Source organism: Bubalus bubalis, chromosome 2 (assembly GCF_019923935.1).
Source record: "Bubalus bubalis isolate 160015118507 breed Murrah chromosome 2, NDDB_SH_1, whole genome shotgun sequence".
NCBI classification, from domain to species: domain Eukaryota; kingdom Metazoa; phylum Chordata; class Mammalia; order Artiodactyla; family Bovidae; genus Bubalus; species Bubalus bubalis.
The window spans coordinates 35193337-35205195 of record NC_059158.1 but is presented as its reverse complement, the minus strand read 5'-3'; the positions used below and the strand labels follow the sequence as shown (position 1 = coordinate 35205195).

General features: G+C 51.6%; 1 protein-coding gene across 2 annotated transcripts; it reads left to right on the top strand.

The window, feature by feature from the left end:
* The first annotated feature begins 139 nt into the window (after positions 1-139).
* On the top strand, positions 140-11595 carry KLHDC3 (kelch domain containing 3). 2 transcript variants are annotated; one of them, XM_025269671.2, is made up of 15 exons: positions 140-273; positions 2466-2678; positions 2887-3063; positions 3216-3331; positions 3515-3586; positions 3695-3908; positions 3989-4075; positions 4224-4332; positions 4459-4532; positions 8721-8868; positions 9004-9070; positions 9148-9252; positions 9543-9617; positions 9702-9819; positions 10263-11595. In XM_025269671.2, the coding sequence occupies exons 2-15, from the start codon at positions 2525-2527 to the stop codon at positions 10397-10399; spliced, it is 1653 nt and encodes a 550-aa protein (XP_025125456.1). In that variant the 5' UTR covers positions 140-273; positions 2466-2524; the 3' UTR covers positions 10400-11595. The 2 variants fall into 2 exon arrangements, with proteins under 2 accessions (XP_025125456.1, XP_006069287.1); XM_006069225.3 differs by lacking the exons at positions 8721-8868; positions 9004-9070; positions 9148-9252; ... (1 more) ...; positions 9702-9819; positions 10263-11595 and adding exons at positions 4657-4735; positions 5853-6489.
* Positions 11596-11859: the final 264 nt, after the last annotated feature.

Below are 11859 nucleotides of genomic sequence, written 5' to 3'. Positions count from 1 at the left end.
CCCGGTATCTTTGACACGTAACTGCGCACCACCTCCTCCGGCCCCTGCCCACTCTTCGGCAGCTCCAGGCCCACCGGAATCCCGTGGACTACAAGTCCCGGTACGCTTCGAGCACTCAGCTCGGACTGCACGTGCGCATCCAGCTGCCCGCCGGAAGGACACAGCCTGGCTGTGTTTATCTCGTTGGGGACGGAGTCGTCGGTTGGCGCGCAACGGGTTCTAGGCTGCAGGCAGCGCGAGGACCCGCGGCCCCGCCCCGGCCCGGCCTGGCAGGTAGCCCGGGGTGGGCTGAGGGACAAAGAAATTTGTAGGGGCTGGAGACGCCCCTGCCTAGCGCTGGGGTCTTGGGGGAGGGGCCTGAGAGTGCTGCGGTGGGGGCTGGAGGGGATCTGGGGGATGATGGGAAAGGAAAGTGTTAATGGGGAGAGAAGGGCTCGGGGAGGGTGGTGAGGAACCGGTGGGGGACACCTGGTAGCTGGAGGAGGCCCTGAAGGAAATTGGGAAGAAGATCGGGTTATGAAGGGAACAGGGAGGTTGAGGATAATGGAAGAAAAGGGCGGGGGTGTCTGGTGTTGTGGGGGAGGGGAGGTTGGGATGACTGGAAGGCGACAGGGATAGCGTCATTTACAGGGAGGAATATCTCAGGCAGAAAGGGGTCAGTGAATATTAGCTTTTTTTCCCCCTTAGTGGAAGAGCAAAAATGAAGGGCTGTCACGGTGGAGCTTGGAGTTGTGGGGGAAGGAAGAAGGGGAAAAAAAAATGCAGAGCTCTCAGGAGATCAAGAAGGGCCAGAAACTGGGAATGAAAATTGCACGAGAATAGGAAGCCGGGGTTGGGGGGGCGGCGGGGGGGGCGGGGGGCAGGTTCATGAGGCGATTGAAGATGCTTGAGAATGCGGCAGTGATGGAGGATGGGAGAGACAGGGAATAAGAGGAGCCTCTGAGACCCTGGGGGCTTGTCCCTGAGCTTGAGTTGTTTTTTTGGAGGAGAAGCCATGGGGTTTTCCCTCCACCTTTGCACGGAATTGCTTCTCTCTTGCCCTCTGAATGCTCTACCTTGATCTAGCTGAAGGGGAAGGTGGAGTCTATGAGGGAAGATGAAGGTCTCCCATTCTTAAGCTCGTCAACCTCCTTCCTATCTGTCCCCATAAGCTCAGATCCAAGAGCTTTTGGATTGAGGACAGAGTAATGAAGTGAGAGTGGTTTCCTGCTGGGGCTATTTCAGATTTGGCAGAGTAGCTATTTAAAGCATGGGGTTGGGGGTTGAGGGAGGTTGGGTAAGGGTGGAGGACTGGCAAGCCAGCTGAAGCCCATATGTCTTTCTTACGAGGGCCCGCCATACTTGAGCTTTTTGTGTGCCTGAGGTTCTGCCTGGCACTTCCCTCTGCCAGGGCTTCTTGAACAGGGAGAGATGATCCCCAAACCTATCAGGTGTCTGCCAGTGAAGGCAATACCAGCTATAGGAGACCTGCCTGATAGAGCCTTCAAATGTACCCATTATCACTAGGTTGGCGGGTTGTCTTTAAGAGACCATGACCTCTCGTGCCTGGGTCTTTTTCTTGTCCTGGCCAAGGGCATTTTTGCTTTCCTTTACTTTTCCATTGCACACTCCTACCCCTCTCCCCTTTCAGGGACCTGAGTAGGAGAAGAACTGCTGGAAAACAGCTTGTTCTCTATCACAATGGGCAAGTTGGGCAAATGGCAAGAGGAGAAAACGCCTCCTCCCCACCCCCACGCCTCAGTCCCCAGCAGACACATACCTTTCTGGCTTAAGTTCTTGGCAGGATACCAGGTACAGCTGTCAAAGGGACTCCTCGTGCCCGTGAGGGGCCCTGGGTGACCTCGATGACAACTGCTTAGCTTGACAAGCGCCCCCAAAGAGGGGCTAGCCATCCATGGAGGTCCCTGTCCTGGATCGATCCCACCCCATCCTGGATCGAGGGACCGTTCCACTCTAAAAGCCTAAAAGCTTTTCTGCGTGGAGGCACTCGTGCCAGCTTTCAATGGACAGTCTGGGGCTGGCTGGGCTATTAATAACTCTGAGTATTTTGAGATCCCTCTCCCCACCTCAGAGAGCACAGAGATTCTTAGAGAGGTGGCAGTAAGCAGAGCAGGGCCAGAGAGACGAGAACTCACTGACCTGGGAAGGGGGTTTAGAGCTTGGGCCAGGCCAGGGACAGGGTACAGCCTCCGTGGGGAGGGGCGACCATGCTGAGCCCTAGTTCAGCAGTCTGAGCTGTTAGGCAGGTCAGAGCGGCCCCACCCTTCGCTGTTGGAGAACACAGGGCCAGGGCTAGCTCCCTGACCTCAGCAGCTCCCCTGGGGCAGAGCCAGCCACCTGAGCTGTGGAGGGGTGGTGTGGGAGGGCCACCAGGGTGACACAGGCAAGGGCTAGTCTGGGGCAGAGTCACGGTGAGCCAGGCAAAGGCCCCTCCTGAGGAGCCTGTGGCCCCAACTTGTGTGCAGGTAGCAGAGGCAGCAGGCCGTGCCGGGGGGGCATGTTGCTGTAACCAGAGGCCCAGGGGATGTTACGGTGGACAGTGCACCTGGAGGGCGGGCCCCGCAGGGTGAACCATGCTGCAGTGGCCGTGGGGCACCGGGTGTACTCCTTCGGGGGTTACTGCTCAGGTGAAGACTATGAGACTCTGCGTCAGATTGATGTGCACATTTTCAACGCAGGTAAGTGAATTCAGGGACTGTCCCTGGGTACCCACATCAGGGAGGGCAGTGGGCGGTGGGTGCCCACATCAGGGAGAGCGGTGGGTGGCTGAATGAGGTTTGATGGTGGTCCCTATGGCCAAAGAGGGTGGGGGAAACCAACGTGGTTGGGGAAAAGGTGTATGGCCTGAAGGGAGGTGCCCAGGGCTGAGCAGAGCTGTGCCCACAGTGTCCTTGCGTTGGACAAAGCTGCCCCCGGTGAGGCCCGCCGCCCGCGGGCAGGCTCCCGTGGTACCCTACATGCGGTATGGACACTCAACCGTCCTCATCGATGACACAGTCTTCCTTTGGGGCGGGCGGAATGACACCGAAGGGGCCTGCAATGTGCTCTATGCCTTTGATGTCAGTGAGTATGGGTCTCAGAGTGGCTGTGTTCTGCCAGATGGTGCCTCAGGGGGCCTGGGAAGGGTGTGTGCTGAGGGAGCTGGGAGTAAGGTGCCCCGGAGTCTAGGAGGGAGTGTCAGCTTGCTTACCTGGCCTGCCCTCTGCCCTCTTCAGATACTCACAAGTGGTCAACACCCCGAGTGTCAGGAACGGTTCCTGGGGCCCGGGATGGACATTCGGCTTGTGTCCTGGGCAAGACCATGTACATTTTTGGGGGCTACGAGCAGCTGGTAGGTTTGGAAGCAACCAGAGGTTTAGGGTGGGAATGAGGAGGAAGAAGGGGAATTGAAGGTGGTGGAATGGGAGGCTTTGGTTTGCTTGCAGGTTCTGAGATGAGGGGCTTGGAGGGTTGGGGAATGACCCCTGCTCTTCTCTTTTATTCTTTCCTTCACTTCTTTTCTCGTCCCTGTCAGGCCGACTGCTTTTCCAATGACATCCATAAGCTGGATACCAGCACCATGGCATGGACCTTGATCTGTACAAAGGTCTGCCCATTTTCCTCTCTTCCAGACACCCATCCTCAATTTAAGAAACCATAGGGAGCTCAAACTGAAAGCTGACCCTGTCTCCGTGCCATCTTTGCTCCTGCCCAGGGCAACCCTGCACGCTGGAGGGACTTCCACTCAGCCACAATGCTGGGCAGTCACATGTATGTCTTTGGGGGCCGGGCCGACCGTTTTGGGCCATTCCATTCCAACAATGAGATTTACTGCAACCGCATCCGTGTCTTTGACACGAGGACCGAGGCCTGGCTGGACTGTCCACCCACCCCAGTGCTACCCGAGGGGCGCCGGAGCCACTCAGCCTGTGAGTGTCTGTTAGGTCCCTGCTGAGTCCCTGTTCCCCCGCATCGTTCCCACACTATTGACACACCTCTCTCCTTCCAGTTGGCTACAATGGGGAGCTGTACATTTTTGGTGGCTATAACGCAAGGCTGAACCGGCACTTCCATGACCTCTGGAAGTTTAACCCTGGTAAAGAGCACTGCCTTTAATGGGGAGGGAACAGGGTGCCATGGAGGTGGGGTGTAAAAGAAAAGCATAATCCTGAGTAGGTGAGGGGTGCAGTGGAGAGGATATCTGGATGAGCAGGTACTGAACCTCCATTTAAACTTCTCTTCAGTGTCGTTTACCTGGAAGAAGATTGAACCGAAGGGGAAGGGGCCGTGTCCCCGCCGGCGCCAGTGCTGCTGTATTGTTGGGGACAAGATTGTCCTCTTCGGGGGCACCAGGTCAGGAGGAGAGGAGGGAGGGCTGGAGCCCTTGGGAGTCAAACGACTCCCACGGGAGACATTTGAGCAAGAGAGTCTCGGGGGTAGCCTTTGCTCCGCTCGTCATTTCTCTGTTTGATCCTACAGTCCGTCTCCAGAGGAAGGCCTGGGAGATGAATTCGACCTCATAGATCATTCTGACTTACACATTTTGGACTTCAGTAAGTACACTTACTCCCAAAGTGCTTCTGCCATCAGGGTCCCTGTCTTTGGATGGTGATATCCAGGACGGGACCTTTTCCTTGGCTTTGACCATCTCCCTCTCCCGTAACTCCTCCTTTAAAGGCCCTAGTCTGAAGACTCTGTGCAAACTGGCTGTGATTCAGTACAACCTGGACCAGTCCTGTTTGCCCCATGACATCAGGTACAGTGAATGGTTGGAAGGGAGGGATTAGTTGAGGATGAGAGGGCAGCACAGGCATGACCTGATTGACTCAGTCTAAGTGTGGAGGAGAGAGAAGATTTTGTTCTGTAGTCTACTTGTGGAGAGGTTGCTGGAAGGAAATATAATAAAATTGTCAGCTGAATAAATGATCGTGAAAAAAAAAAAAAAATCCAGTTTTCAAACCAAGCTCAGAAGCATCACTTCCTGAGACCTGAGCTTATACAATTATTTCTGTTAATGTGCTGAAAAAGTTTGATTAAATCTTAGAACCGAAGAAAAAAGACAAGTTTAGGAGTCTCTGGATCACATTAATTCCAGAAATAAGGGCGGTTTTTTCTAGCCACTTTCCTTTGAATTCGTAGGTCTTAAAATCAAGCACCAGAAGCTACTTTGTATATAATTGTACGCTTCTGGATCATCCTGTGACACTTTCCTCTCCGTGTATCAGTTCAGTTTAATTCCTCTTGCTGAGGTTCTGTGTGTTCAGTATTCAGTACTGATACTCAGGTGATAGAGGATACAAGGCTGAACAGGTGGGTCCCAGGTTGGCCCAGGATTGACACATGTCTCAAGTGCCTAATACCAAGTAGACTGCAGCCTTGGTATAAGGAGGTACTTGGTGAAATTTTGTAGAATGACCATTGTCAAAAAGAGAGGAACTGAATTTTAATATGGTGGGAAGGGTGGGGGGTGCTTTAAGAGGATGGGAGTTGAGAACAAAACCTGGCATTCCTGGTGGGAGGAGGGGCTTCCTGGTTGGATCTGAGCAGAGGAGGAAAGGTAGGTTGGGAAGTTTCATTGAGGTGTATACACAGATGGTTTTCTCCAGGTGTTGGGCATAAGACTATTGATATATAAACAAAAACAGGAAGTTCACAGGAGCTTGCAGGTGGATGAGTGGGTGGTGGTGGATTTGGTGGTGCGTGGGACCTGATTGTTAAACCTAACAGAGCTGTAAGGAAGAGGTGGCTGTGGGTGGCTGAGCTTTAGAGAGTTGAAGGGACTGGTGTGTTCATTGCTCTGTTTGAGCAATTCTGGATTTGGGGGCGGAGGCTCCCCCTTCTCTCCTTTCTGCCTGTCAATTTTGGCCTTCCAGGTGGGAGCTGAATGCCATGACCACCAACAGCAATATCAGTCGCCCCATCGTCTCCTCCCATGGGTAGGAGGATGTCTCTGCCACCTTCCTTCCTGAGCCTGCTGTTGTCTTCACTGCCCCTGCCCATCTCTTCCCCCGCCTGCCCCTTTAGACCTTGGACTTGGTATACCTCCGCGTGGAGTTGTTGGACTAGAGGTGTTTTCTGTGCTGTGAACTTAGTGGGGAGCTGTAGCAGGAAGGGCTAGGTCCCTTCCTCCTTGGGCCGAGGGCCCCTTCCCCTTGGTGCTGTGTCCCATTCACCTCCCTCCAACTGCTCCTGGGTTCTGCTCTGCCCCAGGTCAGCCACAGGCTGCTGGGAAGTGACGGGAATGGGAAGGAGGGAGAAGCAAGCAGTGTGTGAGCCTCAGGAGCTTCCCCTCCCCACTCCCTTTTCCACCTGTTCCCCCCCTCTGCTTGAGCCATGGGCATTGATTGCGAGCTGAGAGGAGTTGCAGCTGTTGGCATGAAATCTCCTTCTCCCTGACCTGGGGAGGCGAGGACCAGCAGATAATCCCATCCTTCCTTGAGCTGTTGCTGTACCTTGACACTCTCAGCCAGCTCAAATTTTATACAAATGAATTAAAAGTCTCCAAACGTGTGATCTCTTTTTTGTGGAATACGACCGGGATGGCAGGAGTTTACAGTGGGGGCAGGGTGCTGAGGCTCTGGCTTCTCAGCCAAGAGCATTAGGAAACCAAATACCATCACGACCTGGCTGGAGTTTCTCCGGTGTGGAGTGCAGCGTCTTGCGACAAAAAGGTGGCGACGTTTTGTCGACGGGTCGCCCAGGGAGGGTACCCCGGCCGCCCACCAGCAACCCGCTCGGCCCCGCCCAGGGGTGGGCGGGATCTGCGCTGCTGACGCCAAGCCTTCCGGAAGGGGCGGGGCGGGAGCCTATGTGGCGGAAGTAACGCCATTAGTCTTCTATACACAGCTGAAGCCATGCCGAGAGCAAGCTCCCGCGGCGGGGAGGATGACGGGAGCCTGCATAATGGTGAGGGCACGGTGCCGGGACGGGGGGAAGCGCTGAGGGCCGGGAGAGGGGCTCCGCGTCTGGTGCGGGCTCACCCCGAGGCTGCCAAGTTGTCTGAAAGACACAGACACCGGGAGCGCCCCCCAACGCCCTAGAAAGTGGGGAGTGAGAGGATACTTACTGAGTTAGGACACCCTGAGCAGTTTTTTAAAGGGCAAAGAGGGTTTTTCGCAGGGAGAAAACGTATGTTCCAAAGCAGAGTCAGAAGGGCATTGATTATTGGGGAAGGCTTAGGTAAAGATTCAACAAATTTCGCCGACGTTATTGAACATCTATTGTACGCGGGCACAGTAGATGCTGGAGATACAACAGTGAGTAAAGCAGCCCAAAACTGCTTTCATGAAGCTTACTTTTTGGGGGTTAAAAAAAAAAAGGGCACGGAGACCTAAGGAATTGCATATTTTTAAAGGATAAGTTTAATGGTATGTGAATTATACTACAGTTTTGAGAAAGGTGTTAAGAGCTTTGAAGAGAACGGGAGGGGTTATGGTGTTAAGTAATCACAGAAGGCCTCACCCTCACTGAATAGGTGGCATTTGAGAAACCCTGCGAAGGAGGTAAGGGAACAAGCAATACAGCTGGTGTAAGTGTTACAGGCAGAGGCAAAGTCAGGTACAGAGGAACTGAGATGGGAATATACCTGTTTGCTTAGAAACTACTTGGAGGCCAGTTGACTGGAGAGGAGTAGGAAAGAGATAGTAGAAGAGGAGATCAGAGACAAAATGGAATAGGTCATATGGGATCTTCAGGCTATTACAAACCCAAAGCTTTTACTCTTGAGTAAGATGGAAGCCATTGGGGAGTACGGAGTCTGGAGTAAGTGATCTAAAACATATGTATGTGGAAATGAGGTGGGAGTGTTAAGATCAATTTGTCTCTTTTTTTTGGAAAGAGAAAACTATTTTATTATTTAAAGAAGTTAAAGTGAAAACTTCATGTCTCTAGTAGTTTCCTTCCCTTTTTAAAGAACAGTTTTTATTGGAGTATAGTTGATTTACAGTGCTGTGTTAGTTTTAGGGGTATAGCAAAGTGAATCAGTTATACCTATATCCACTTTTTTGGATTCTTTTCTGTATGGGTCATTACAGAGTATTGACAAGAGTTCCCCTGTGTTATACAGTTGGTCCTTACTAGTTATCTCTTTTCTGTATAATGGTGTGTATATGTCAATTCCAGTCTGCCAATTTACCCCCATCCCAGATTTGCCTTTCAGGCATCTCTCCCATGTTCAGTGAACATAAACTTGGGCAAACTCCGAGAAACAGACAGACAGGCCTGGCATGCTGCAACCCATGGGGTTGTAAAGAGGCAGACACGACTTAGCGGCTGAACAACAACTGAGGCTGAAGTTGAGAGAGAGCTCTGAAAGCAGTGAGACTGGTGGTTGGGCGAGCAGTAAGGAGGCTAGAGCACTGAGGTGAGATGCTGAGCGTACACTGAACCAGAATAAGGGTAGCTGAGCAACGAACGGAGACAGAGGTCTCGGTGGGAAAACCTGTGAAAGAGAAATTTAAAAGAGAAGGGGAAAACAAAGAGACTGTGGGTTAGTCCATCTCCAGCCTTACATGTACACCTTCCTTAGCAAGGTGAGGCCCCAGATAGCTGGACTAGTTGGGGCATTAGGTGTCCGTGGAGCACCGTTACAACCTGTGTTGCTTGGAGCCTGCAGCGATCGGTCTGAAGGGGATATTGGAAAGGGTCACTTACCTAAGGAAAGAGGATGGGGCGATGTCTCTGCAGCAGTGGCAGATGCTGAGCTGAGTTGCAGTCCCCCCACCCGCACCTTCCTTTCACAGACACGTCTCACATGTCATTTGAGGAGCTGTTGGAATTGCAGAGCCAAGTGGGGACTAAAGCCTACAAACAACTGGTAACAGGAAGCAGCACTAAGAAGCAGAGTTGTAGACCACCTGTCCAAAAAGCATGTGTCGCAGATAAGCACAGGTGAGGAGCAAGGCCTTTCCCGGGAGTTGGAGGGAAGGACACCTACTTGAGTAGGTGTCTGCTTTCTTGGGTGGCAGGTGGGAGGCCTTTAACGAGACTGGAGTTCCCTTGACCTGTCCTTCACTTTCTCCATAGGCCTCTGGAAATGTCAGCCAAGGTCCGGGTGCCATTTTTGCGTCAGGTTGTCCCCATCAGTAAGAAGGTGAGGCGGAGGCAGTGAGCATTTTCTCAGGGAAAGGAGACGTAACAGTTCTCTTACATTCTCTGTTCTCTCCAAAGGTAGCCCGGGACCCCCGCTTTGATGATCTGTCAGGGGAGTATAATCCTGAGGTGTTTGATAAAACATATCAATTCCTAGATGACATCCGAGCCAGAGAGAAAGAGGTGAGTAGCATGAGGCTGGTTTGTGCGGATTCCAGGAGGGACTGGAGCACAGGTTAGAGTGGCAGAGGGGAGCAGGGCGAATCAGTTTGCTAGTTGTATAATCATTGGCAAAATACTTAACCTCTTTTCAATTCAGTTTCCTTATCACAAAAAGCTAATAGTTCCCATTTCATAATGTTAACATGAGTTAACGTATGTGAGTATGTGAACCTCTTAGAATGATGCTTGGCACAGAGTTGCAGCCAACATTTACAGAATGCTAACCATCATACTCATTTCCCAATGTGGAGCTGGTGAAAAAGCAGCTGAAGAAGCGCCGTTCAGGGGAGGAGCATGAGAAACTACAGCACCTGCTTCAGCGAATGGTGAGCAGGTCAGAGTATGGGGCGGGAGGTGATTCACAGTCCCTGCCGCTCACCTGTCTCACCCCTCTCATCTCGGCTCCTCAGGAGCAGCAAGAAATGGCCCAGAAGGAACGAAAGCGGCAGCAGGAGCTGCGCCTGGCCCTGAAGCAGGAGCGGCGGGCTCAGGCCCAGCAGGGCCATCGGCCATACTTCCTGAAGAAATGTGAGTGGGGCACAGCTACGACCCGCGAGTCATAGGGACAGAGATTGGGTGGCCATAGTGACTGGATGCTGTACTGGGGGTCCTGGAGCTCCTAAGGGAGGCTTGAAGGCTGGATCCCATGGTAATTTAGAGGAAAGTAGAAATATTAGTAGTAGGGAGTCGTTGTTTGTAACCATTCTCATATCCCTAATGAGACTGTGGGTAGGGAGTGTCACTTATCTTTGCCACGCCCCCTCATATGTTGGGTTGGGTAGAGAGAAGGAGCTCATAGTTCGTTGAATTGAGAAAGTGGAGTTGCGGAAGTCACCTTGCTTTTAGACACCAGTGAACCCCTGACGAGTCACATATCCCTGCGTAGTGGTTGAGAGTTACTGACCTGGGGCAAGGGGAGGCAGGGAAACTTTGTCCTTTGCTTACTGACTTTCTTTCTCCTTGTCCTCTAGCTGAGCAGCGCCAGTTGGTCCTGGCTGAGAAGTTTAAGGAGCTGAAACGAAGCAAGAAGCTAGAGAGCTTCTTGAGTCGAAAGAGGCGCCGAAATGCAGGCAAGGACAGACGACATCTCCCTTTGAGCAAAGAGTAGTAAGGAACCGTGCTCAGCTCTGCTGCTGCCCCAGTGAGAAGTGCATCTGCGGGGACACTTTTGGGCTTGGCCTGTTCTGGTTCTTTCCCATTCAACGGGGAGGGTCACAGCTGCCTTGGAACTTGACTGGCTCAGAGATGACGCGAAGCCTTTTGGACTGCCTGAGGGCTGAAAAGGAAGAGCAGCTGAGCCTTCTGCCATGCCGTACTTCGTCTGCTTGGATCTGGGTCATTGTCCTTGTGTTCTCCCATCCTTGCCTTAGTGATTCTGATACAGAAGGAAAAGGACCTTGAGGCTGGTTGAAGGCCAGAGTCTGTGAGTGGCTCCCAGGACTGCGACTTCATGCAGGAGCAGTTCATAAATACTCCTGTCTCTCATCTTTTTATCCTGCTGCTTTTGTAGGTGGCCTAGAACTACTGTTTCAGGGGCCACATTGTGGGTGGGCAGTAAACCTAAGCCTCCTACAAAGTGGGAAGTCAGATCAGAGCCCCTTCCTCCTTCAGCCCAACAGATGACACCCTCATTCAAAGCGGGACCCAATCCCACAACTCATCTTCTTAGCTTTGGTTTTGGATACAAGGGGAGGTAGGAGGTGGGGACAGAAAGTGTCCCTGGTGATAGGTAAGCGCAGCTGGCTCTCAGTACTGTTTGGGTGGAGAATTCATACTGCCTGTGGACTGGAATATCTTCACGCTACAAAGTGGTTTCTGGTTGGGAGTGCTTCCAGGTATACCTGGCAGAAGCAAATGCATTCCTCTCTTAAAAAAATATTTACTTATTTTGGTTGTGCTGGGTCTTAGTTGTGGTTCACAGGATCTTTGTTTCAGCATGCAGATTCTTAGTTGCAATATGCAGAATCTAGTTTCCTAGGCAGCTTGAACTGGGGAGAGTGGAGTCTTAGCCCCTGGATCACCAGGGAATTCCCAAAATGCATTTCTTTCTTGAGGATTGTACTTTAAACCCAGACTGCAAGGAATTCCTTCAGATAAAATTTCAAGGAATATGAGCTTACACTGAAAACAAGGCACAAAAGGAAAAAAAAAACACACATAAGCAAGAGTCATTAGGAACAACAGGCAACAGAATCAGACCAGCAAAGTCTGAGATATTGGAAATGTAAAATGCAGAAATATAAAATGTCTTATTTATGTTTAAAGAACTGTGACTGATGAAAAAATGTATCAAAAAGGACAAAATTGGTTTGATTACAATTTTTTGTTTAATGAAAAATACACTGACATTGGAAACTTCAGCAGATGAGGCACACCTAGAAAGGAAGATGAAATGGAAGTAGATGTGAAGAAGCTACACAGATGGAGCCCAGGGACAGAGAAATAGAAACTAAGGGAAAGACGTTACACAAGTTGGAGGATGGAGTGAGGAGATGTGACACAAATCGAGTTCCAGAAGGAGAGGGTAATTTTCTATAGTTGATAATCTGTAAATCCTAAGAATCAGGA

Excerpts from the sequence above, each read along its gene's own strand:
- KLHDC3 (XM_025269671.2), top strand. The coding sequence starts at position 2,525 with ATGTTACGGTGGACAGTGCACCTGGAGGGCGGGCCCCGCAGGGTGAAC. Across the intron at positions 3,909-3,988 it reads GCGCCGGAGCCACTCAGCCT|TTGGCTACAATGGGGAGCTG; the intron begins GTGAGTGTCTGT and ends CTCTCCTTCCAG. Across the intron at positions 4,333-4,458 it reads GTCCTCTTCGGGGGCACCAG|TCCGTCTCCAGAGGAAGGCC; the intron begins GTCAGGAGGAGA and ends TTGATCCTACAG.